A 23,611-nucleotide genomic window follows, 5' to 3' on the forward strand; every position below is an offset into this window, starting at 1 on the left:
ATTTTATTGTATATAATGGCTTGACATGCCTCTATGAAAGCCTCTGGGAAAGAAGAACAATATGAAGTAATAAACATACCAGCTTCTTACTGGAAGACAATTCTGTGTAAATTAAGTTATATGAAATGTATTAATTTTAAATGTCGTCTTGATTTATGACAAAAATCAAGATTATTGAGTCACCTCAACTGTAGTTTGCTCTAATTTTTTTTTTAAAGCTGAAACTTCTGTCTTAGAAAGCACTAATGCTCTGACAGTAACATTTTCCTTTTTCATTTACCTGGGCTCTCCTGGCTATATTTGAAATTCCTTGTTGTACAAAGCTGCAGAGAGAATTTCTGCTGTGCTTTGTACTTTTTAAACATCATTGAGTATCACCTCTCATTTAAGCTCCATAGCTGTCTTGAAATTCTGTTCCTATCCAAAAGACAGAGGTAGGACACTATTTTAAATACAGCTATTCACAGAGCTTTAGTTTAAGGGTTCAAACTACAGTGGCCTCTTGTCTAATCAATGCCAACTCAGTTTCAATGCCAGAAGCAATATTAGGCTATCTACACATATGATTTCTAGGACCACGGTGACTAGAAGAGTTACGAGTTAGATCAGAAAAATGTTTCAAATATTGGTTAAAAATTTAGAACATCAGTGAAATAATTTCATTTTTCTACCCAATGCTCAGCCAGGTAGAAACTTGGAGAACATGCATACAAAAATAAGGCAATGTGCACTGGCATATTTTAACGTAAGCTAAAGGAAAAAAAACCTAATCAAATCTGTTATGCAGTGTTGCTAGGAAGACTGACTGCATTAAGGTTTTTGTGAGTCTTACAAAGATGCAGATGTTTCATATTTAGAACCATCCCAGTAGTCCTAAGTCAATCTTTGAGAATAAAGATCTGAAGACGAGGTACAAAAGGAAGCCCTTTACCTAGCTTTGCATATAGCCTGGACAGACAACTGCACAGAACATCTAGAACATTTAATAGTGGAAAATGTGGAGTATGAAAATGTATCAAGACCGATGGAAGAAAAGAAAGGGGGATTTTGTGACATAACATTCCAGTTTCATTGAAACAAAGAGCCTAGGAAAAATTACAGAACACCAGCATAAGAAAGTGGATTTTCAGTTCTAACCATATTCAGGTCTAACTGCATATATCTAACTATTCCTGTCACAAGGGGTGACATGTTAGATAGAGGATGCTAAAAATCCAGATAATGTGGTAATGGGGTTACTCCATCTCACTGTCAGCCTCTTGGAGAGTCAACTGAACCGCATTTCCCAAATTCTTTGTGCTTCAAAACCTTTTCAATCCATGCTGGTCTTAGTAAGATTTGTACACTCCTGCACCTAATGTAATAACATTCCTGTCCTATGTGACACATTTGCAAGTTGGAAAGCCACCAGAGATGACCTGACTCACAGCTGCAGTAAAGCCATTTGGACAGGTTCCGCAGAGTTACTAAAACCAATTCAAGTTTACAAGTCACAAATCTAACTAAAACCACTCTCCTCTTCTCAGTTGTGGCTTGGTTAATTGATTTGGTGTTATGGACAAAAATGGAAGTAGTTCCAGAATTTTAAAAAGCACAACTCATTGTTAATATAAATAAATCAGGAAACACAACAAAACCAGTTCTATACCATCTAGCTGTTCTTAAATAAAGGATTAATATGGATAGCTGGAAAGTACATTCTCACTGCCTTCCCATGCAACCTGAAGGATGACATGCATGTCAACTCAGCAATAAATTTTAGCTGTTATTTTCAAAACAGTGAATAGATTCTCTCAAATTACCCTGGAATAAGGCACCACTATGACTAGCGTATGTTTTCTATTAGAAATACAAAACTAAATGAAAGCACGCATTAAATTTGAAAATTCTGAATCCAATTTCCTTACAAGTGGAACAACTACAAATCTAAGACACTAAGTAAACTGCAATTATAAATCACTAGAAGACAGAATTTAGCAAATTTCAAACCAAAAAGGACAGGTTGCCTTACTTGCCAAGGGTAATCTCATAGCATCTTGCACAGAGTGCAGAAAGATTTTAGCAAAGGAAATCAGAAGAGAATTAGCTCAATGTGGGGAACTTCCACAGCTATCTCTAGAGCCCTCCTTGCACCACAGTGAGAGAGATACACTTCAGTAGTAACATGGGGAGGAGGAGGAGAATGAGGAGGATGAAGAAGAGAAATGACTGCTATAACTAATTGTCCTGACAAGTGGCATGAGGAAGATGTATTCCCTTTTCAGCTTTAGTGTTTTTTAGGAGCACAAGGCTCAGGCTGATAGAGAGAACAGAAAGTCCATCTATCTATCCTAAAGATACCAAGGGACAAGGCTCTAACTGTATGTAGGACAACCATACACTTGGAAGGCAAACTGCTATTTAGAAAAAGATGAGCATTAGAGAGGTAAAAAAAAAACCAACCCCAGACATTCTGTAGCCACACAAAATACAACTACATAAGCAAAATGAATCTACTCACAAGAAGCCTGGAAACCATAATGATAGTGGCCATTAATTATACTAACAGGTCAAATTATCTTGCTGTAGCCTTGTGGTTCTACAAGATACTGGCCTATTTTTAGTGCTTTAAATTAATTTAAACTTTAAAGTTTCTAAGTGAAAAAAAAAAGCCTACACTTTTCTAAAGACACCTTTAATTAGGATGAAAAAAATTTCTCTAAAACACACTTTGTATGTTAAATTACAGTATACACTCTGGTGCTAAAGAGGCAAAACCAGGCTTAAGTCAAGACAGACATCGTAAGGCATCATAAATATTCACACAGGTACTATTTTTTTCTTCTAACTCCAGAGAGCATTTGTCCATACATGACAAATGACAAAAGGTATTAGAATTAACATAAAGAGTAATAGTTTCTAGCAAGCAACACATTAAGATGAAATTTCTACGTTTGAAATAATATTCAAGTAAAGTATAAATCACTCACTGTAAATTAAACATATTTGTTATAGACAAACAGATTTGGCCAAGAAGTCATGCAGATGATAGTGGATTATCCTGAATTACACTAAAGAGCTGGGATAATTTTGCTTCCCTGAATTTATGAACAAGTAATACCAGTAAGCTGTAGCAGTACAAGTCTTGTACAGCTAAGAATATGCAAAACAGAAATGTTTAATTTGCTTTGCAAATATTTAGGAATAATTAAATTACAACAAATAGTAATATGTATTTCCAAAGCAACTTTTAAGTGAACATACATTCTTCTACAATAACCTGAAAAACCTTCATTTGAATTCTGATCACTCTACAATGATATAGATTATAGGGTGTTAACTGATGTGGACTGCCTGTCTCAGAATTGAAGCAAGAATACTAACTCCAGCTGAAAAGAAAACCAAGCAAGATACTGCAAAGATTATTTTATATTAAAGAAGCAGTGAAGTATAAAATAAAAACTTGGATGATTGAAGTGCCTTTTATGCATCATGGATGACCTTTTCTATTTTAAGGTCCTCCTACTTAATATAATTTTTTTTCAAGGAAATGCAAAAACAATAGGAAGGTTTTTCACCTGATTGCCATCCTATTGATGGTAATCCTATTGATGATATTCCAAACCCATTCATTATTATGCATTTCCACTAGCGACACATGTGTCTCTAAAATAAATTTTCATTGGTATTTATTTTTTTTATTTGCTTGTTTGTTTTGGGCAAGCTGGTATTTATCCATGATTAGTAAATACAGCTGTGTTTGGTTGCTGACTTTTGTGTGTTTCAAAACTAAACACACAGCATATTAGTGTAAGGCGCGGAAGAACCTTACTGGTTTCTGTTCAAAAGAAAGATTTATTTGTTACTGAAAATATTTTTCATGTTCCACCTTGTTCTTTATTCTAAAACACTATTAGATATACTTAAAATACCCCTAAAAGATGCTTGTCCACAGAAGATGGAAATTCCATACCACTCCTAAGCAATTATCTAAAATACCTAACCTTCCTTAGAGTAAAAGATTCTCTTAGTGTCTAACCTAGAAAATCTTTGCTGTACTGAAACAAGTTTTTACCCATTGCCAAGCAACAAAGAAATTCTTCTCTGAAGCAACCTTTTTTTATATTCTGAAAATTTACAATGTTTTGCTAATGTTATAGTCTTTTATTTGAACAAATAGATCCAAGGCCAGGCTGGATGGGGATCTGAGCAAGCTGGTCTAGTGGAGGGTGTCCTGCCCATGGCAGGCTGTCTGGAACTAGATGATCTTTAAGAGCCTTTCCAACTCAAACCATTTGATGATTCTGTGATTAAACTGTCTGTCTCTGATCATTACTATTTTTCACTTCCGGACTTTCTCAGCCTGCCCATTGTTGATTGAGAACGTGTTTCATTCTTGAGAGGAATCTGTCCATCTTTATAGTCCTAAATATGACTATTTAACTACACTTTTCAAAGAGTATCATAAATCAAGTGTGGTTAATTATTAAGGTGCAGTCAATTTATCTTAGGTAGAAACAAATATAACATAACTATGGGCTTCTAAGTGAGCAGCAGTGTACTAAATATTTTTCAAAAATTCACAGTAAGTGAAGTATTTCAAGATGGAACTCAAGACGAATACATATAGTTAATGCTGTTAATTAGAAAAAATACCATTGCAACTCTGTTCAAAGTGAAGAAAGGAACAAATTATGTACATATCAGCAATTTTTTATCAAATCTAGACTAAACATCCTTGGGGTCCATACAGAGCTCCTTGTCCTGTTCAGAAAGACTATGCCATACATTGAGAGTTCAGCTGAGCTCTTTCTTGCTCTTACACTTCACCTTTTGATTGAAGCTTTTTGTACTACTTTCTAAAAGTAGAGCTTTTTGAAGTAGGCAGATTGGTTACCTCTTCTCCATCATTCATTAAAATAATTTTCATATATCAAATAGCTCTACTGACACATACAGTGAACAAATTACTTATGAATATTTTCCTTTAAAAATAAAAAAAAGGAAGTAGTGTTTACCTTTTTGTGAATAAAAAGTCTTCAAAAGTATTTGCTAGCTCTGGCCACATACTGTCAAATTTTCCAGAAGATGCATGTTGCCTTGCAACAGGCAGTCCAATGGAGAGAACTTTGAGAAGAGAGGACACAGCTAGCTTCCATGTGCTTTCAGAAGGACACGAGTACTTCAGACTAAGAGGTATTCTAAGTGTCTGCAAAATGAAAGTCAAAGCAAAATTTATAGTTGCTCAGACAAATCTAAGATTACAGCAAGTTTCTGCACAAGATCTTGGAGGACAGTGTCATAGATGGCAATACACAATCCCTACCTTTTCTGCTAGTATATGAGATGACCTTTTACAAATGCAGTTCTGAAGATGATTTATCATATACCAGCTGGCTAAAGCAAAGGTCTGTAGCCAAGTACAAGTTTAGGAGTCAGAATTGATCCATTTTCATTTACACTATGAAATCACGTACTAATTTTCTTTTTCTGTATTGCCATCCACCATTTTTGCCAAGTCTGACAAATGGGCTTTCCTAACACATAAGAGACTGTAGGCAGTCTGTTATCACAAATGTATTCTGGAGAATTCAGTCCCTATAAAGCCATCCCAAGTGCTTCCACAGTAAAGAAAAAGAGCCTCATTGCACTTAAATTTTTCCTAGTAAAGTTGAACTTTAAACACTGGAACATAAACACTGGAAGAAATCTGGTCATTATTGACTGTTAAACCACATGAAATTTGAAAGTAAGAACAGTTAGTAAAATTCTAAGATAAAGGCTACAATACAACTCAAATGTAAAGCAGATGAAAGCACAGCAAATTTTAAATCTTTTAGATAGAAAGTCATCTTCAGTATCTATAAAACAAAGTCATTAATATTTTTTTTAAATTAGGCATATGAACTATTTACACGTATATGCATTCTTTTTAGTATTGTTAGTCAAACTTTAGAACCTGATAGTAAGTTTTTGGTTTTCTTGGAAAACCAATTATTTACTTGACATTTCAAATACATAGTGACTAAATTCAGGCACTGTATGTATGCCCCCCATGCCTTTAGTGCAGTCTCTAATTTGAGGAAAGCAAAAGGAGGAAAGACTCATTCTGACTCTCACAAGACAGTCAATTATAATTAACTCTCTATGGCAAAAAATCATGACAGCCAGACTCTAGAGATAAAGAGAACTTCTTTTTTTTCTGCTGCTTTTGGTCATATGTGTCAAATCTAATTCCAAAATCAACATGGGCTTTAAAAACATGAAAAAGAAATTTAGAAATATTTTCATATATCATAATAGATCCTATTGTTTTCAACTGCAAATGTTACAAAAAAGTGGTATTTCCATCAGTTTCACCAATCCCATTAAAACAGAAATGGAAAACAACTATTTAACTTTGAAATACAAATATTTAATTCATAACAGATTTCAAATAATATCACCTGTTTTAAACACATTCAGGTTTCTAAATTTCTATACAGGAAAATCCTAACGTCAGCCAAGTCATTGCAAACAAGTCAGGTCAGACACATTCTTATTTTCCAGATTTCTGGAAAATATTACTTCTATTATTTACTAAAATTTTTTGCTGAAATTGAATGGTCAAGAAAGTGAAGCATTTGACAATTTCACTTTAAAGGTATATTAGCTACATTTATTATGTATTATAGGTGTATTAGGTAACATTTCAGAGATGCATTGACACATGAAGTCATTAAAAGCAAATCAAAAGTAACAGCATACATCCCAGAAGTTCTTATGCCAGTCTACAGAAACTGGGCTTTGGTCTTCAATGCCATATTTACTAAGGCACCTACTTACCACACTCAGGTGCATAACACTTTCTAAGATGAACATTTTGGGGCCTAACATGTTTGTTAATTTTTATCATAACACTGAAATACTGATGCTTACATTACCCAGCTAAGAACAGTACAAACAGACTGATAAATAGCCTTTCAGCTTCAAAAGAAATTATTCCCTGCTGCTCATCTTCATAAAATATCAATCTGTTTACTACAGTTTGAGGCTTCTCAGGAAGCGTTTGTCGACACTAGCTGAAAATAAAACTCATGATTTTCAGTATAATCTCATTAAATTCAGAGCACATGCAGGTCAAACTTTTACCTTAATAATGTTCTGAAGAACCTTCTCTGTTACCACAGCTTTGTGGCAAGCTGTCTTTTGGTATAAGTCCACCACAACTTCCAATGATCTCTCTGCAAATGGTACATAATTCAATGCCACCCATTCCGCCTAGGAAAAGGAATTAGTAAATTACTAAATTAGGTATGAAAACATATTAATTAAGGAACAGAAAGTGTATGTTTTGCACTGATCTCTCAGTTTAATGCATGCAAGGTTTGCTAAGAATATGGTCCAAGCCACAAAACTGCAAATACAACATAGTCTGGCTATGAAAATGTACTCTACATTGAAGTAAAGTACATTTAAGTAGGAGAAATGTTGCAGTCTAAGCAAGACAACTACATTAGGACAATCTTTAAGGAAATTTAACTCACCGGTGCAAATAGTTGTATCTAGTGTGATTCCATTGTGTTGCAGGACAAACAGAATAAGAAGAATTAATACATACATAATAGTTACCTCTTTGATTACACTGAATCAGATGCTCATGCTTAGTGAACAGCAGTGTACACAGATAAAAAGAATTACTGAACACGTTCCATTTCTTTACAGCACGTGCAATTCAAAAATCTGCAGCTTGAGGGAATTTTCTCCATTCAAAGTTATCATGTCTCTGTGTTAAATTTATTATCTCTTGAAGGACAAATTGTTTTAGACTAATTCATGTACCAATTCAGACACATTTGTCTGGTGTCCAAGCCAGACCTTTCCTACATGAAGGAATATGAAGTATAAAAGCAACAAAAAATGCAAAGGGAGTAAAAGAAGATAACAAAAGTATCTAAAAAAAACTTACTACGCAACATGCAGTTAAATTTTTATAGATTGAACAAATGCATCTTGCTGGACAACCTATATCTGAAGCTGAATTGGATTAATCAGCCAAGTGAAACGAGTGAGATTTCTAATTAATTACCTGATTATACTTTGCATTTGCAATGTGCTTTGTTTCCAACTGTCCATACTGTGGAGGCTTGCAGGAAAATTCTACAAAGGCCAGTAGTTGGTCAAAGATTGCAGGATACATGATCTGCATACCTTCTGAGCCCACACATATAGCCTTTATTAAAAGAAAATAAAGAAGTTTAATATATATTTCTTGAGTTTTTGCTCTAACAGCTGCATCAGTACAAGGAACTCCTACAGAAAACTCCCCATATAAGACTATGCAAGAGTCATGCTGTATGAAAGATTGTGTATAGTTCCAATAGTTTAAGGAAATTACATTTTGTTGTTGAAGTAAATAAAGTTGCAAGATATCTGGGCATATATAGTTCAGTAAATACAGCTATCTCATCCAATAAAAGATAACTTTTCTTCACTCTGATTTGACTTGTCAGTAAAATAAAGTCTTATATAAGTCTTGTATATAGATCTCAGCCACATCTTCTTTAAGCTCTACTTCAATAAACATTTAAATATCTCAGAAGTAAATTATAGAAGGCCTCAAAAATAGTTAAAAGAGTGTCTTAATAATTAAAAGAGTGAGGAATAGAAATAAAATGAGAATTATATGGTTTGGCATAGCTAAAACTCATAATCTTGCTTTAAAATGGAAAACATTTCAGGAACAGTGTACTTACACTACCAAAAAACCTCAAATCCCCCTATACTACAGCAGTAAAAGACTAGAAGACAAGTGCTAATGAGAAATAAAAAGAACAAAGAACAAAGCAAAGGGTGTAAAATGAGCTCAACATATGGAAGCCTGGAAAGAGATGCAAAGCTCCTTTCCATTCCCATGTTCTTCAGTTGCAATGATGTCCTTTGTTAGTGGAATCACATTATAAAATATATTTATTAAACTAGTCAGGGTTCAGTCTGAAAAATGTTAGTTTTTTTCATGCTATTCAAACTGCAAAGTTGTTCCACAACTTCAGAGAAAATCAGAACTGACCCAAGTCTTCCTGTATCAGCAAAGAACCTGATCCTACATGCAAACACAGATAAAAGTTTTGTTTCAAAGATTGCAAATATTTACATACTCTTCTTTAAATGCTTTCTGTGTGTACTCCTGAGAGCATCAATTGATTTCAAGAGAGGAAGAAGGTACTCTGCCCTAAGGCAAAACCATCTGACTCATGGCCTTTGCATCATGCCAGCACTGGCTGGCTGCCCTGCCATGTGAACCGTACTGTGTTTACACAGCCAAGAGGAGCAATCACACAACTTCACAGAACTTACTAATGTCCAAAAATACTTTAATGCTTTTAGGAACTTCAGTGCTGTTATGTTAGTAACATAACTATAGGTGGGACAGGAGGTTTGAGGTACCATCTTATAGAAGTCTGTATTTGCAAAGGCTTGTAACTGCCATGGTAACCCATTGCAACTGGGAGTGGGGAAGGGGAGATGTCTCACTTTCTCAGGTAGAGTTATGGCTTTTGCTATTGTTTAGAAACCTTCAGCTAAAACATCTTGACAAGAACAAGAGTATAATAATGTGCAGTTTTTCCTCATGTTAAAAAACTTTGGTAATCTCTTCTTTGAAAAGCCCTAATGCCTGCAGCCTTTGGAAACTAAGATCATCTGGACAAGATGACTAAAAACTAGAAAAATCTGAGACAAATAAATGGACTGATCAAATGGGAAAACCAGGATTTGGATTACACTGACCTGCTGGAAAAGGGAGGATAAGAAAGGGTCAAGCCTGACTGGAAAAGGATGAAAATGTAGATGTAACTGGTTTAAAAAAATTCATGTTATTTATACACCCACATACAAAACTGAGATGCAATAGTAACTTCTATCCAAGCAAACTGAAATGAAATTTAAACAAAATATTTTACTCCATAGCATTTCCATGGCAGGGGTGGTTGGAACTAGATGATCTTTAAGCTTCCTTCCAACCCACGCCTTTTTATGATGCTATTCTTACACCTCTGTTTTCAAAACACATGAATATTTGTTAAAACCATTAGCTAAAGGAATGGCTGCAAGGTAATTATTCTATCTTGCTTGCGTATGTTTGAGATTAATCACCTCACACTAAGCAAAAGAGAAAACAAGACACTGAATTGCTGCTCATTTGGCAGCCACCATGTGTTTCATGAGCTAAATGACAGCAGCCAGGGGGATATGTGGCCACATAGTTAAGCAAAGTAGTCCTAACATGAAAGTCCAAAGGGAATGAAGTCAGGTCATGTGGATATTTTAATTCTGGCATTTCCCAAGTAAGTTCGGGGTTTTTTTGAGGGGGGTTTTTTTTTAAGTAGTGCTTAATATAAATGCATGATTTAATTCATTATCAACACTGCTTCTTTTGAATAAATAAGTTTTGTAAATGAGCACAGAATTTTGCAAGGAGATATGTTACAACTGCAAAAATAAAGAAACAAGCAGCATTATTTTCTTTTTTGTTTGGCTTTCTGAGAAAGAGCACCCTCATTTGTTGTTTATAGATTTACTTGCATGAAGGGGCTCTTTGAGCATGAGTTCTGTAGTAAGAATTTCTTAAGCAGAGATGCAGCATTTTCCTTAAATAACTGATTATTAAGAGTCAAGAATGTAGATAATCTGCCAGAGAACCTTCTATATTTTATGCTTTGTGTAAACTCTAAGTTCTCATAATCGCTGTTCTTTCTAGACTGTTCATGGACATCACATGGAACACTGTTTGTGGGACTGCTCCTCCATTTCCATGTAGAGCCCTTCAGTATCAACAGTACTTCAATGTTAGATGGACACATGAATGGCTACAACACAGCACAACAGTTAAGGTACTTCTGCAATCAAGCAAAAGCACATTTCATAAAGATTACACCATTCCTTTCAATGCAGAGCATCTACTCTACAGCAGGAATGGAGATCTGATTGTTAAAATACAACACACTGTGCAATTATAAATAATTTTTTAAATCATGTTTAAATCACACCCCCATAGTTCTATAGAGTACAAGTAGCACACACTATAGTTTACCTTTCACACACTAGAAGTTGCATGATTACCTTTTGTAAAACATCTAAAGCTGTAAGCACTGCTTCCTGTAAACTTGTCAGAACTGCTTCAGTGTAAGATGGAAGGATGAAAGGGGAAGCATCTGAACTGATTGGAACTGAAACAGCACCGTGCAAAATGACACCGAGCTTTTGGAGATCATCCATGCTGAAACCAGTTTTGATGTGTTGGTAAAGAGCTGGGAATATTTGAATTAAAGCTGTAAGAAAAGGCTGGCTGGGAATGAAAGTCAATTTATCACAAGTAATTGGAGGCCTTGTACTTTCTGATCCAATCCTATACCAGCTGTTCCAGGCTGCCCACCAAAGATTCAAATCTTCAATCTCATCTGTTATTACAGGAGGTTCAGATCCATTATATATTCCTATTCTTTCTCCTATGGAGTCAGTTCTCATGAATGATCTGCCAAGACTAGTGGCAGTAGTTGTCCCTACCACCAAAGGTACAGAAACATTGATGGCAGGTGGTGTCTCAGGCTTCTCAGACTCCCGAACAGGAGAAACAATTTGTAGGATTTCCTGGAAGCTTTTCAGAGCAGCCAAGGAAACTTCATTATTTTTGCTAAGTGCTGCTGACTGGATATGATCAAGAAGAACATCCCAGGCTTGGGAAAAGTCTCCTATTTAAAAAAAAGAGAGAGGAGGGAAAAAAATCAATTTGGAACTTGCTTCCTATTCCCATTCCCACCCACTCTGCCTCTCTAAAAGGTTGCTCATGTACTTGTTAGTCTAATACACAGAAATTTCAAGAGATTAGGTGGCCACTTGAATGACTTTTATATCAGTTCAACCATAAGCTGAAAGAATGAATATGACAGAGAAACACATAAATATGAAGAATGAAACAATATATCTATGTTCATGTTAGATTTGCTAGCAAAAAATCACATAGCACATCCCATACCAGTAAAATACATTTTATTCATTCAGTATAGCAAACCAGATTTATTCTTAAACATACCAGATCCCTGCTGTTTTCAAGAAGGGTTAAACCCACACAAGGAATTAGGGCTCAAATTAATGCAATTACTTATGCAATGCATTTATAAAGAATTGATTTTAAAATGCTCTGATAATTGTACTGTGGAAAGATTTCATTTGAGACATTTGAGTTTTTCATTAAATTTAGCCTTAACCTTCAATTTTCTATATTACTAATTACAGGGTTTGAATAATTAAAGTAGTTCTAATTTTTTTATTCAGTTTTAATTCAAGTTTAATATAGCCTAAATTCTACCACATTTCTGCAAATGACTGACACACTTACTAGCTGTTAATATGTTGATACCTGTATCACAAATGACCAAAATGAAATACAACTTATATCCAGTTAATATACATTAATTGCATACTATAGGATGCTGAAGGTAGAATAATCTAATGAGAATTTTTCTTTATAAGCTATACAGTCTCTATTCCTTTTGCACTTTTTCCTTGTAGAAATTACCAAGCTATTGTAAAATATTACCACATACAGCTGAACAATGAAAATGTTCAATACTCCACTGACTTTACAGGTAAGTTCTCTTTATGTTCTCAGAGTACTGTTAAATTTGACACACTGATATCACAGAAGAGTTCCAGGCAAGTGTTGCATTCCCTTAGACAGATTAGAGGAAAAGCATGTTTTGACAAGAACAAAGAAAAGACAAAGTATTATTGTTATCAGTCTGCTATAATTTAAAGTTATTTAGCACCCAGAACTGGGACTGAATTGTGACTACTGAGATTTAATCTCAAGCACCATGATACAGAAGAGGAAATCTGTAGTTACAGTTTTTGGCTCTATGGAGCATGAATTAATAACTCCATAGTTTTCATAACATTTGAGGTGACACAACAAAAAACATTTTTGAGCAAAGATTGAGCTAAGCATCTTGCCCAGTACATTAACTGAAAAGAACATAAAAAAGCAGAAAGTTTATCATTGTGTCTTTTAATATCTATAAATTTTACCTAGAGGCTGCAGTAAGTATCTCCTAGTGTTAAATATCCTTGCAACTCCAGCCAGTGTTAATACCCATGTCTCAGCCCACTGCTTCTCAGCTGTATCCCTTGAATGATGAATGAGAATGTTGCCTCCTCCTGATTCAATCTTCTCTTTGTCAGCTGTCGTAGAAGATTCTCGAACCCTATCCAACAGGTGAAATAAAACCTGTAACAGCCGAAAAAAAGAGGAAGAATGCAACTTTCCAAATAACATAGCTGCATTCATAGTAAACCAAGAAAAAACCAGTAATTCTTTCACTATCCTTTCTGTCACTATGTCACCCTGAAAATTCCCTTGTTCTAAATAGACTCCACAGCAGTCAAGATTAACAATCAGTCAACTGATGGCCACTTGAGAAAGGCTGGAAATAGGACACTCAAACCCACCAAGAACAGTGTCAGCACCAAGAGAACACTAAAACCAGTGGATCTCAGATGCTTCACAGGTACAACAGGCAGGCTCAAATATAGCCCAAAGTTTCCATAAAGCACAACAAACACGACCATGACTTAGAACACAGCATTTTGATAGATCCAAAACAGAATACAAAGCAAGGCTGTATCTAATACCAGATCAGCCCAGTCACATGACCCTCAAACACCTCTATTTTCACACAAAAGTCATTCTTGTAGGAAGGACACCATCTTTTTATCAAACTCCTGAGTAAAAAATAAATTATTAGGATACTAAAATTGTCTTTTAGAAGAGGCTTTAAAGGCCAGAGAAGACAAAGTGTAAAAAACATTACCAAAACCCAAGAGATTAGATTTCTGCCACCTTATGTTATCTTTTAAAAGTCTTAATAAATTATCTAAATGATGTGGTTATTAAATGGTTAATGGTTAATAAAACGTAAACGGTCTTTACAAAACCTTCAGGGGAAGCTTACACATCATACCTTCCATATTACTGTGTGCCACGTTGAATGTTGCAGCAAAGTTCCATGAGCACCAATAGTAGAAAACAATGTCTGCCCAGCACTCTTTCTAACTGCAGGTCGGGGATCCACACACAGCTCTCCAAGTTTGGCATACAGGCATAACCAAAGACAGTCAAATGGTGATGCAGGATGGAAAGGTCTGTTCAGCAACACCCCCTTTTCTTCTGCCTGTTTCTGCAACACTGCTTCTTCTTTGTTTAGCTCCTTTTCAATTATTTCACCTCTTTGGAAAAAATAATCTGAAATATTCCACTACAAAATAAATGAGACATATGGTGTTGTACAACAAAAATAGGGCAATGCTTTAATGTTCATGAAATAAATTGTCTCTTATTTTCACAAAGCATTTTGCAAAGTACATCAAGATATTAATTTCCCTACACTGGTGAAATAAGATCAGCACATAAATTTTGCAAGGTCCAAAAATTACTCTTCTTTCTCAGTTTTTAGGTTCCTGTTATGAAGAATTAACTCATCATTCTAATACATTTTTTGTAAAAAAATGTATTAAAAATAAGATACTGATGAACATGCTTACAATGCAATATTATTTCTTTTAGTAAGGCAGGAATCATGGAGATTAAAGGTAAGATGTGCTCCCTCAATTTACCTACGATTCCAAATGACAGCATGGGAGCTCAGTAAGAACCCAAAAAGCTACGCTGTGGTTTTCATTTGTATAACTGGCTACAGAAAAGTTTTCATTAAAAAAGAAAAGCAAGAATGAAAGCCTGAAGCAGCATCACTGTAGGTTAATAAAAAACTCACCAGCAAACCAATTGAAGTTAAACTAATATTTAGCTCTTGATTGTGAAGTCCAAAGCTTCCTGCAACTTCAACAACTATCTGCAGACAAGTACATGGCATGGTAGGAAGGAAGTCGGTCACAACCAGCTGAAGACACTGGAATGCAGTCCGTATTAAGGACTCTCTTAAAAAAACAAAATGAAAACAAAGCACACACACACACTCATTTCACATTTCTTCAAGAGCATGGAAATATTTTGAATACAGTACCTCAGGAGATAGCATTATTAAATACAAAAAGAAAAAAAAAGAAATTAATGGTTTTTGAAAAGAATTTCCACCACTTTAAATGGGGTTTTTGAGATATAATTTTAAGTTGAAGCTTAAAATTCTGATGAAGTAGTATAGTCCATGTTAACTACCTAGTGGAGTTAGAAGTTTAGACTTTCCAGTAGTCCTTAGCTAATTTTACATAGTGAAGTCCATTTCTCTGTTTTAGAGTTCTAAGGCTTGTTAGTTCAAATGTGTTAGCCAGAACATTAGAAAAAAGTCACAATGGAAAAAAAAAAAAAAAAAACAGACAAGCCTAATTTAAGCATGATAATCTCCCAAAGAGCAAGCTATTCTGAAGAGTTTCTCATATCAGCAGTTACAAATTACTTCAAGTATATGAAACAGGTGGGCAAAATTTGTTTTTATTTATTAGGAAAGATGCACACTAATATAATCGTAGTCTTACTTGCTTCAATACTACATTATATCAGACCAAAACTTTTCAAAATATCTACCCTTAAATAGATCCTTAATAATTACTTTGCCTTCAGAATTTGATTCTGAATACAAACATAAAAATATAGTACAGAACAGGTTTGCAAGAAGGAGTTCTCAGAAGAGTAAGACCATTTGCAACTAAAATCTTGTTCAGTGAGAGACAAAATAAAGGCATCAAAAGGAGTGGTGGAGTGTAGGTAACACAAATAGGGAAGCTGCATTTAAATTTCACTGCAGGGTTTTTTCAATGTTTAATGTACAACAGAAATAACTTCAAAGCTTTGTAATACAGAAACTTGATGTCCTTCAGGATATACATCCTGGGAAAAAATTTCTGACTATAGACATGTCAGTTACCTATTCCAGAATTACAAATGAGGTTTTTTTTATTAATCCTAAATCAAAATCAGAGGTGGGTCATTTCCACTGTATTGTAACAGCCAACATGATATAGAAACCAGAGGAATATACAAGAAACTTCACGTGGACAGTACTGGTTTAACTAATAATTCTCTAATATGTTGAATGCTGCACAGAAACATCGATCTTACCATGTAAGATCAAAGCATTTATCATTGCTATACTGACAGAGGATAGACTCACACAATACTTTTCCCCATACACATTAGAGGAGTCTATAAAGTGAAACAGACCCAAAACTGCTGCAGTTCCCCCTCCAGTACACAGTTTCAGAGGTATGTGACCCTCAAGGACTCTAAGAGAAAAGAGAAGGAGGCAGGAAATCAAAGTATAGTTCCACTACTCATTTTGAAGTACTGAGCTAATGTGAAAGTAACTAATGCAAGGCTACAAGAACAAATTCAGAACAGTTTTCCAAATTAAGGTCCCACACTGCTATGTGCTTGAAGAAAGGTTTTAAAGTCCCTCATGCAAATAGTAACAGTGAGACAACTCTTTAAATTGTGGAGCTCTCCTTGGTGTTACAGGTGACCACGAAAAGGTAACTATAAATAGAAGAAACTCAAGCTCAGTGAGAAATCTTAAGATTGTGCAGGGCTTTATCTATGCTTAAAATAAACAGAGGCTTTCCACTGAAAAAGTCTTCGAAGACAGGCTCCCTTTTGTTTGGCAGGATAATACTGTACAATCCAGAAGTGACCAACGTATGGTTTTTGGTTATCAAAACAGCATTTTCTGTATTTATAAAAACCTGGAAAGCAGTTCTCCAGGAAGGTAAATGGACTCTGTCCTGGAATCCAGGATGTTCACTGATCAGAGGGAAGACAGTTGCGAATAAAGTCTTGTGGTCAGTAAGTTAATATTTAAAGTACAATAATAGCATCTGCATCTTGTACTCACAGCTGTAACTTAGATAAGAAATAAAGTTTTTTCTCAAGGAAAAGGAGGCATGCCTTTTTTTTTTTCCTACTCTGCTTAATATGATGGGGACAAACAGTGCTATGTAGTTGATTATTCCATATACTTTGTAGAGGAGACTAAGATATAACACAAGATGTTAGTAACATCTTGAGATATCAGCCAGTGAGATATGGGTTTGAGATTTAATGGGATCTAAAGACTGTCTTGAGAAGGAATTTGAGGCGGTTCTCATCCATCACTAACAACAGTGAAAATCCAAAGGCATGCAGGAACACATTGCATCAAGTGTGGAAACAACAGCTACCAAATGAAGCTTAATTACAAAAAAGAGGATGCTCACAACCAAGAATGCCAAAATCCTTGGGAATTTTGGTAGGTACTACTGACAATGCAAACAATACTGGTCCAAAAGCAAAATCCTTCAAGCATTTGAAGGGGCTTTAGGTTTTTATATGACCAGAAGACTAAAGCTAAGGTGAGACAAAAGGAGAGCTATGCCAAGGAGAATTCTACTGACACTAGAGTTATATGATGACTTATCCTGCTGCTAGTCTTGACTAGCACCTAAAAACCAGTAAATATGGTTTGGGTATAATTCTTGATGCTTACAGTTACAAAGGCAGATGTTCAATTCATTGCTCATTTCAAAAATACTCATTGAAACTTCATCTCTCACTTTCCCTTGTGGGCAGAGAACAAGTCCACCTCTGCTGGCAACAGAGTCAATCGTGTAAGTCAAGGGATTTGCCTACAGCCAGTAAATAATCTTCCATCCTTCTGCTACCAACAACCATTTACGCAGGAAAACTTAAAGAAAAAGAGAGAGCTATCAGAAGAAAACACACACTAGATACTACTAGAGGATTTAAGAAGAAAAAGAAACAATAGATAAACTGAGCAAGAGCTGATTCACACAGAAGTATTGGCAAGCACCAGAGATGTGTCCACCAGATGGTCAAGATCAAATGAAATGGCACGCTGAGTGTATACTGCATGCTGACTACAGGAGGATGTAGAGTGGAATAATATTCTGGTCTTTTGGAAGATTAATTCAGTAAAATAAAGTGAGCTTCAGGAAGAATTAAAAAGTGTACTTTTGCTGAGTAAAATTTTTCACAAGCCAAAAATTACAATGGAACTATGACTATTGAAGTGGCTAATAAAGCACAAAAATATAAGAAAGATATAAGAAAAATATAAGAAAAATATAAGAATTTTTTCTACTGTTCTTATCTTATGGAGTTTAAAATTTTATTTCCACCACTTACCCCTGATCACTTTGGATTGCCCCCATGACTCCAAGCACCAATGGCCAACCAGGTCCTAAGCTGTCACCCTGGCTCTGTAAAATCTGTAGCACACACTCCAACTGCTTGATCCTGATATCAGGATGACTAATGTTTGACAGCTCCTTTAGTGGATTCAATAAAAGCAACTGCAGTCTCTAAAAGTAAACAGTAAAGCATATTAAGGATGCTAACGTTTAACTGATTCTTAAGTATTTTTATGTATGAGTGAAAACATACAGTACAAATTAAAGATTCATTGAATTAACTCAGTAGCTCACTCACTAAATCTTCAAATTCAGACCATAAAGGGTCTTTGCAATCTACCTTCCTGGCTCCTGTTCTCCAGGTTCCTCAGCAAGCAGCTACAGATGCTACTACAGTTGCATAAAAAGTGTCATGCAACTTTATGCTCACTCAGCTTCCTCAAGAGAGCATGGAAAAAATATCCAATGACTATCAGTCAAAATATTAGAATGTTTTATTAATCATGGATTGAACTGCTGTAATTTAGAAGGTTAGGCAAAACACATTTTCTACCTGCCACAGAATCAATCACATACATACTACTAAACATTTTGTAATTGCTTTGCACTCATGGGGGTGACCCATAATTTGTTCTAAGAAATGGACATAATATGCAAGCATCACTCTTAGTTAGGTATTTGAAAAATGAACGAGGTTAGTTCATTAGAATGCATGTGGTGGTCCACAACAGTTACATCTGAGTGTTACAGCCAATGACTTTATATACTCAATAGCAAAGCTGCTTTAAGAATGAAGGAGGAAAGCATCTGCTTTTAAACTTACTTTACCTGATTTTGAGATAATGGAGGATCATGTTTGAATGTCAGTCCTGCTTTAATGAGAGAAGTTAAAGCTTCTGCTCCCCATTCTCTCATTCTGGAGTTGGGATGCTGACAGACCTGAAAACACACCAATGTTTTGTTTAGAGACACTTTTTTTTTAACCAACATATATAATACATTAAAACCTGGTATTTTAATTATATTAGAATGTACACACAATAGTATAAGAATAATACAATAGATCTCTAAATGGTAAAATTTGGCTTCAGAGTAAAAAAAGAAATTTATCTTTTGGATAGACATACCTTCTGAATAAGGAAGCAATAGGAAGCAGTGAAAGACACAGAAGGAAACATAATGAAAATTACATATATAATTCAAGTAAATAAATTTTCCAAAATGAATAAACTAACTGCTAATTCTGATAATGATTGATTAAAAAGCACCAAACAACCCTTCAACAAATGCCTAAGAGTCTCAGGTTTAACTTAACCTAAAGCTACAAAATTGGAATTTTCACATACTGCTTAACATAATCAAGTGACGAACATGACAGTAGCCAACAAAGAAAGAGTCTTCTATATTCTCAAATACAAAAAGTAACTAGATATTGAAGACAAAATAAACCTCACACTCCCTTTATTTTAAAAACTTGACAAAGCAATAGTGAGCATCTTTAAACTTGAGTTTCAAATGCATATCTTCATTTCTCTTTGTCTCTAAGTTCTCTAAACCTAACAACTTTTCTAATTGCTTTATTAGAATATAAAAATTACAAACATTGTGCATATTCATTTCTTAGATAGCTAGTATGAACTGTGCTGTATCTAATACATTACCCTCCCACTAATATGGGAAGTGTACAGTTTCATTGGCCACTCCATAATTATTCCCACCCCCCCTTCCAGCCCTAGCTCTGATGGTGTGAGAACCCAGAGTCAAGTCCAAGGCAGTTTCATAAAGAAGGCTGATGCCTTTTATTGGTGGACTATTCTCCTCTCAACCACTAGCCAAACTGAAAAGGTGAACAATGTAAAAGAGATAGCTTAACATTTAAAAATGTGGACAAGAAATAGCCACTCTCCTGATTTAATTACATTTTAAAAAATTTGTATAAAATAAAAAGAGAAAATTTGAAGTACTTCATGCTCTGATTCTGTCCAGATGACCAGTTCCAGAACCAGGGAACAAGCTATTCTCTCAGGTTGTGTTTAATTGAATCATATTTGATGTTTCCTCCTTCCTTATTGCACCTCAACAACTTAGGTTTAAAAGGAAATAAAGCAGTACACTTTGAAAGAAAATGAAAGATCCTGTATTTCCTACGAAACAGTGGCAGATTATCTGCACTGCATGGGTAACAGACTGAAACAGACTGCTCCCTAGATGAAAACAGTGTCAAGATGTGGACAGTGAACCTTATTGTTTTGCAGGGCAAAAAATAAACAAGAGAAAGAGATGCCTGTGCTTTAAGTACTTAAACCCGAAACTATGTATTTTTTTTTCTTCTAGATAAAGTAAAATGTGGCTTCCATAAAAAGATATGGCCAATCCTTGATACTGGTTGAAACAATGCACTGGTGCTAAGGAAGTATCTGATACATTCTGAATTATGAGGAAGAAAAGCCTTCTCCTTTACCCACTCTAAAACAAACCCTTTTCTTACATTTTATTCTCCTATATACTTGTGTGAAGAATTAAAACTACAGTTACATTCAATCACCTGTTTTGAGTTTTCAATTCAAAATGTAAGGTTTTTTCCTTCATAAAGTATATTTTTCATGTTGAAGTTAAAATACTAAAAAAATTGCAACAGCATTGTGATGTTTTTATACTTGAACATTTTTATACTTTAAGAGAATACTTTAAGTATTCTCTTAAAGAAAGCAATCAGAAGTTAGCTTAAATATTAAAAAAACAAACCAATAAACAACCTTTTCTTAATAAATCTCCTGGCTTCAATTCTAGGAAGATTCTATCTCAGAATCATCCTAAGTATTTATACTGTGTGAAATAGTAAATTTGCACTACCTTAATTAGAACTTAATTAGAAATATGTGAAGTATAATTACTTGATCTTTTTAAACACTGCTGTGTCAAAAACATATAAAGAGTGACAGCACCATAAAGAGAAAGTTACCAAGAGATATTAAAATACTGTAATTTAATAAATTCACTTTTAAATCCAAACCATAATGCATTCAAGTTGCAAAAGTAAAGTGCCTAAAGTAAAATATGTAATTATGATTTAGAATTTTTTTAATTACACATTAACAACATAGTTCCACAAGATTTTCATTAATACAAACTAAATTCTAGTACAAGTGATAAAAGCCATTAGTTACCTCCAGAAGATGACCGGTCAGAGGTCTCCAAAGAATCTCAATCCTGCGCATGTTAACTAGTCCCGTTTCCAGTAATTTAGCAACAGCAAAAAGTGATGGTTCCTTAATAAAATGGAATTGGAGCAGATGAGACTGAGGTAGCTGCGATAAGGCGCTTTGCCAGGGGTAGCTCGTTCCGCGGAGGCCGGGGAGCTCCCGCGGCAAGCGCAGTGCCGCAGAGCGGCCACACGGGGGCAGCACGCTGACAAAAACCGAGCAGCGACGGTCCCGTACGGGCTCGCCTGGCGCAGCCCCCCTCCGACCGGCCTTGTAACACGACTAACTAGCACAACAGCTTCTCCCCACTGCAACTCTTCATACTATATGTGAAAAAATCTGGAATATTTAATTTCATAATATCCTAATTATTTCTCTTTCATTTGCTCTATAAATTCTTTGCAGGAATATGATAAATTTCCCATTCATTAAATGCATCTGCAAATATTCATCATAAGCTTCATTCAATTTTACTTTTTTTTAAAATCAACATATAGTCAAAATGACTGTTGCACTGAAATCATTATCTCTTCCCATTTCTGCTGATTTCTTACTCTAATTTTCAACTGCTTTTAAACACAAACTTTGCTTATTAAATTCTGTAATAGCAAAATATTATAAAACATGTTCTCTGCCTTAATTATCTCTAGTGTAACAGATTAAGGACAAGTTTTCAGAAACTCTCCTCTGGGATAAGATTATGACTAGGAGAATATATATTCAATCTTACCCAATCACAGGGTCTTCAACCTTTCTGGGATAAAGGTTGTTTACTGAAGCTGACATGATTACAAACTATGGTTTCCCCAAGTAAATATGACTTATCAGGTTTTTAAATACCTAATTGTCAGGCTTTCTCTGAAGTACATTGTAAGAGAAAATTGAAATGAAAACGAGCATCTCACAGAACATACTGTGCTACTCAGTATCCCTAACCTCTGAAATTACATGGGCTTTTAAAAGTTTCATCCACCCACAACCTTATTAATTGAAACACATGATATTCCTTAAAAAGCACAGGAATGCAGCGAGGGTGTTCAGAGAATGTAGTAACTGTATCAACCATTAAAAGCAAGACATTCTCTGGCTCATATTTTATTTTTTAATCTAGAGCATCAAAGGTATTACTGGTTTTAGTATTAGGAATACTTAATTAAAGAATAAATGTACAAGTCTCCTGCCTGTTTCATAAAAACATCTAAAAGAGAAAACCAACTTTTTTATACCTTATTGTTTCCATATGCCATATCCATGGCTTCCAGAGACAAGGAGCAAAGGGCATTTATTAAGTGATGTAAAGAGACATCGTCAAGGTACCTGAAAAATAACAGCTATCAAAACACTGTCAAGTTTGATATACACATATTATTTTAATTACAAGATAAGGTTTCTTACTGTGAGTTTTCAAAAAGCTTTGAAATCATACTGGATATAGATGGCAGATCAGTCATAACCGCTGTAGTCAGAACCTTGAATAAAAGACAGAAATATATCTTACAGATTGTAACAGAAAATAATACATAATCATTAACTGCAAAACAAACAATCATGCTTACTGTGCTTGGCCCCTCCACAGCTCTCCCGGGTTTTAACGCACCCCCAACACTAGGCTTCAGTCCCAGAATCCACACAAGATGCTGAAAAATACAAAAGGATCATTTTTCAGGCAGAGAAGAAATTAGCATTGTACTGAAGCTAGCCACCAAACAGAACTCAAGAGAAATGCTACAGTACTTATTCAAGGCAATTCACAGAACACCATGAGAAGACTGAGAGCTGCTTCTATTGCTCACTGAGCAATTGAAAACCAAATTGCAGCAAAACACCAAGGCATAACAGCAAGGCATAAGTATTTCCTCACATGAAATATTACCTGAAGGGTAGCCAGGACAAGTTGCCACGATGTACCAAGAACAGCTCCATGGAAGTGAGCTAGGTTGAGTAATGTCCTCATACACTGGATATTTTTTGATGTCAGCTACAAAAAAAAACCAACAACCAAACAGCCATCCAATTTTTATCATTCATAATGATAGTGTTTCTAGAAAACTTCCAATTTTTACTGAAGTGCTTTAGAATTACATTTTGTTTGCACTACTGAAATATATTTTTTTTTTGAGAAGTAGTTCAGTATTTCTCCTTCTTCTCTCAGCCTTATCTTGGTGAAGCTGAATAGGAGTACTTGAGTGCTGGATCCAGCTATGCGGTCCCCAACACTGGAGGGACATTGATCTGTTGGAGGCCCACCAAGATGTTTA

General features: G+C 35.1%; 1 protein-coding gene across 4 annotated transcripts in view; it reads right to left on the reverse strand.

Annotated features, from left to right (window-relative positions):
* The window catches only part of MON2 (MON2 homolog, regulator of endosome-to-Golgi trafficking), a 66,342-nt gene that overhangs the window by 8,872 nt on the left and 33,859 nt on the right, over window positions 1-23,611 (reverse strand). Inside the window, exons 16-31 of one of the 4 annotated variants that reach the window (XM_030959345.1) lie at window positions 23,227-23,331; window positions 22,910-22,990; window positions 22,749-22,822; window positions 22,580-22,670; window positions 21,318-21,419; window positions 19,278-19,280; window positions 18,979-19,089; window positions 18,146-18,321; window positions 14,787-14,949; window positions 13,977-14,270; window positions 13,045-13,243; window positions 11,080-11,708; window positions 8,048-8,191; window positions 7,506-7,523; window positions 7,111-7,239; window positions 4,998-5,188 (exon numbers count right to left, since the gene is read on the reverse strand). In XM_030959345.1, coding sequence (XP_030815205.1) covers window positions 4,998-5,188; window positions 7,111-7,239; window positions 7,506-7,523; window positions 8,048-8,191; window positions 11,080-11,708; window positions 13,045-13,243; window positions 13,977-14,270; window positions 14,787-14,949; window positions 18,146-18,321; window positions 18,979-19,089; window positions 19,278-19,280; window positions 21,318-21,419; window positions 22,580-22,670; window positions 22,749-22,822; window positions 22,910-22,990; window positions 23,227-23,331 — 2,510 coding nt within the window. The remainder of the gene's footprint in view (window positions 1-4,997; window positions 5,189-7,110; window positions 7,240-7,505; window positions 7,524-8,047; window positions 8,192-11,079; window positions 11,709-13,044; window positions 13,244-13,976; window positions 14,271-14,786; window positions 14,950-18,145; window positions 18,322-18,978; window positions 19,090-19,277; window positions 19,281-21,317; window positions 21,420-22,579; window positions 22,671-22,748; window positions 22,823-22,909; window positions 22,991-23,226; window positions 23,332-23,611) is intronic. The other 3 variants (XM_030959348.1, XM_030959346.1, XM_030959349.1) reach the window with 3 other exon arrangements.

The sequence above is a fragment of the Camarhynchus parvulus genome, chromosome 1A (assembly GCF_901933205.1).
Source record: "Camarhynchus parvulus chromosome 1A, STF_HiC, whole genome shotgun sequence".
Lineage (NCBI taxonomy): Eukaryota > Metazoa > Chordata > Aves > Passeriformes > Thraupidae > Camarhynchus > Camarhynchus parvulus.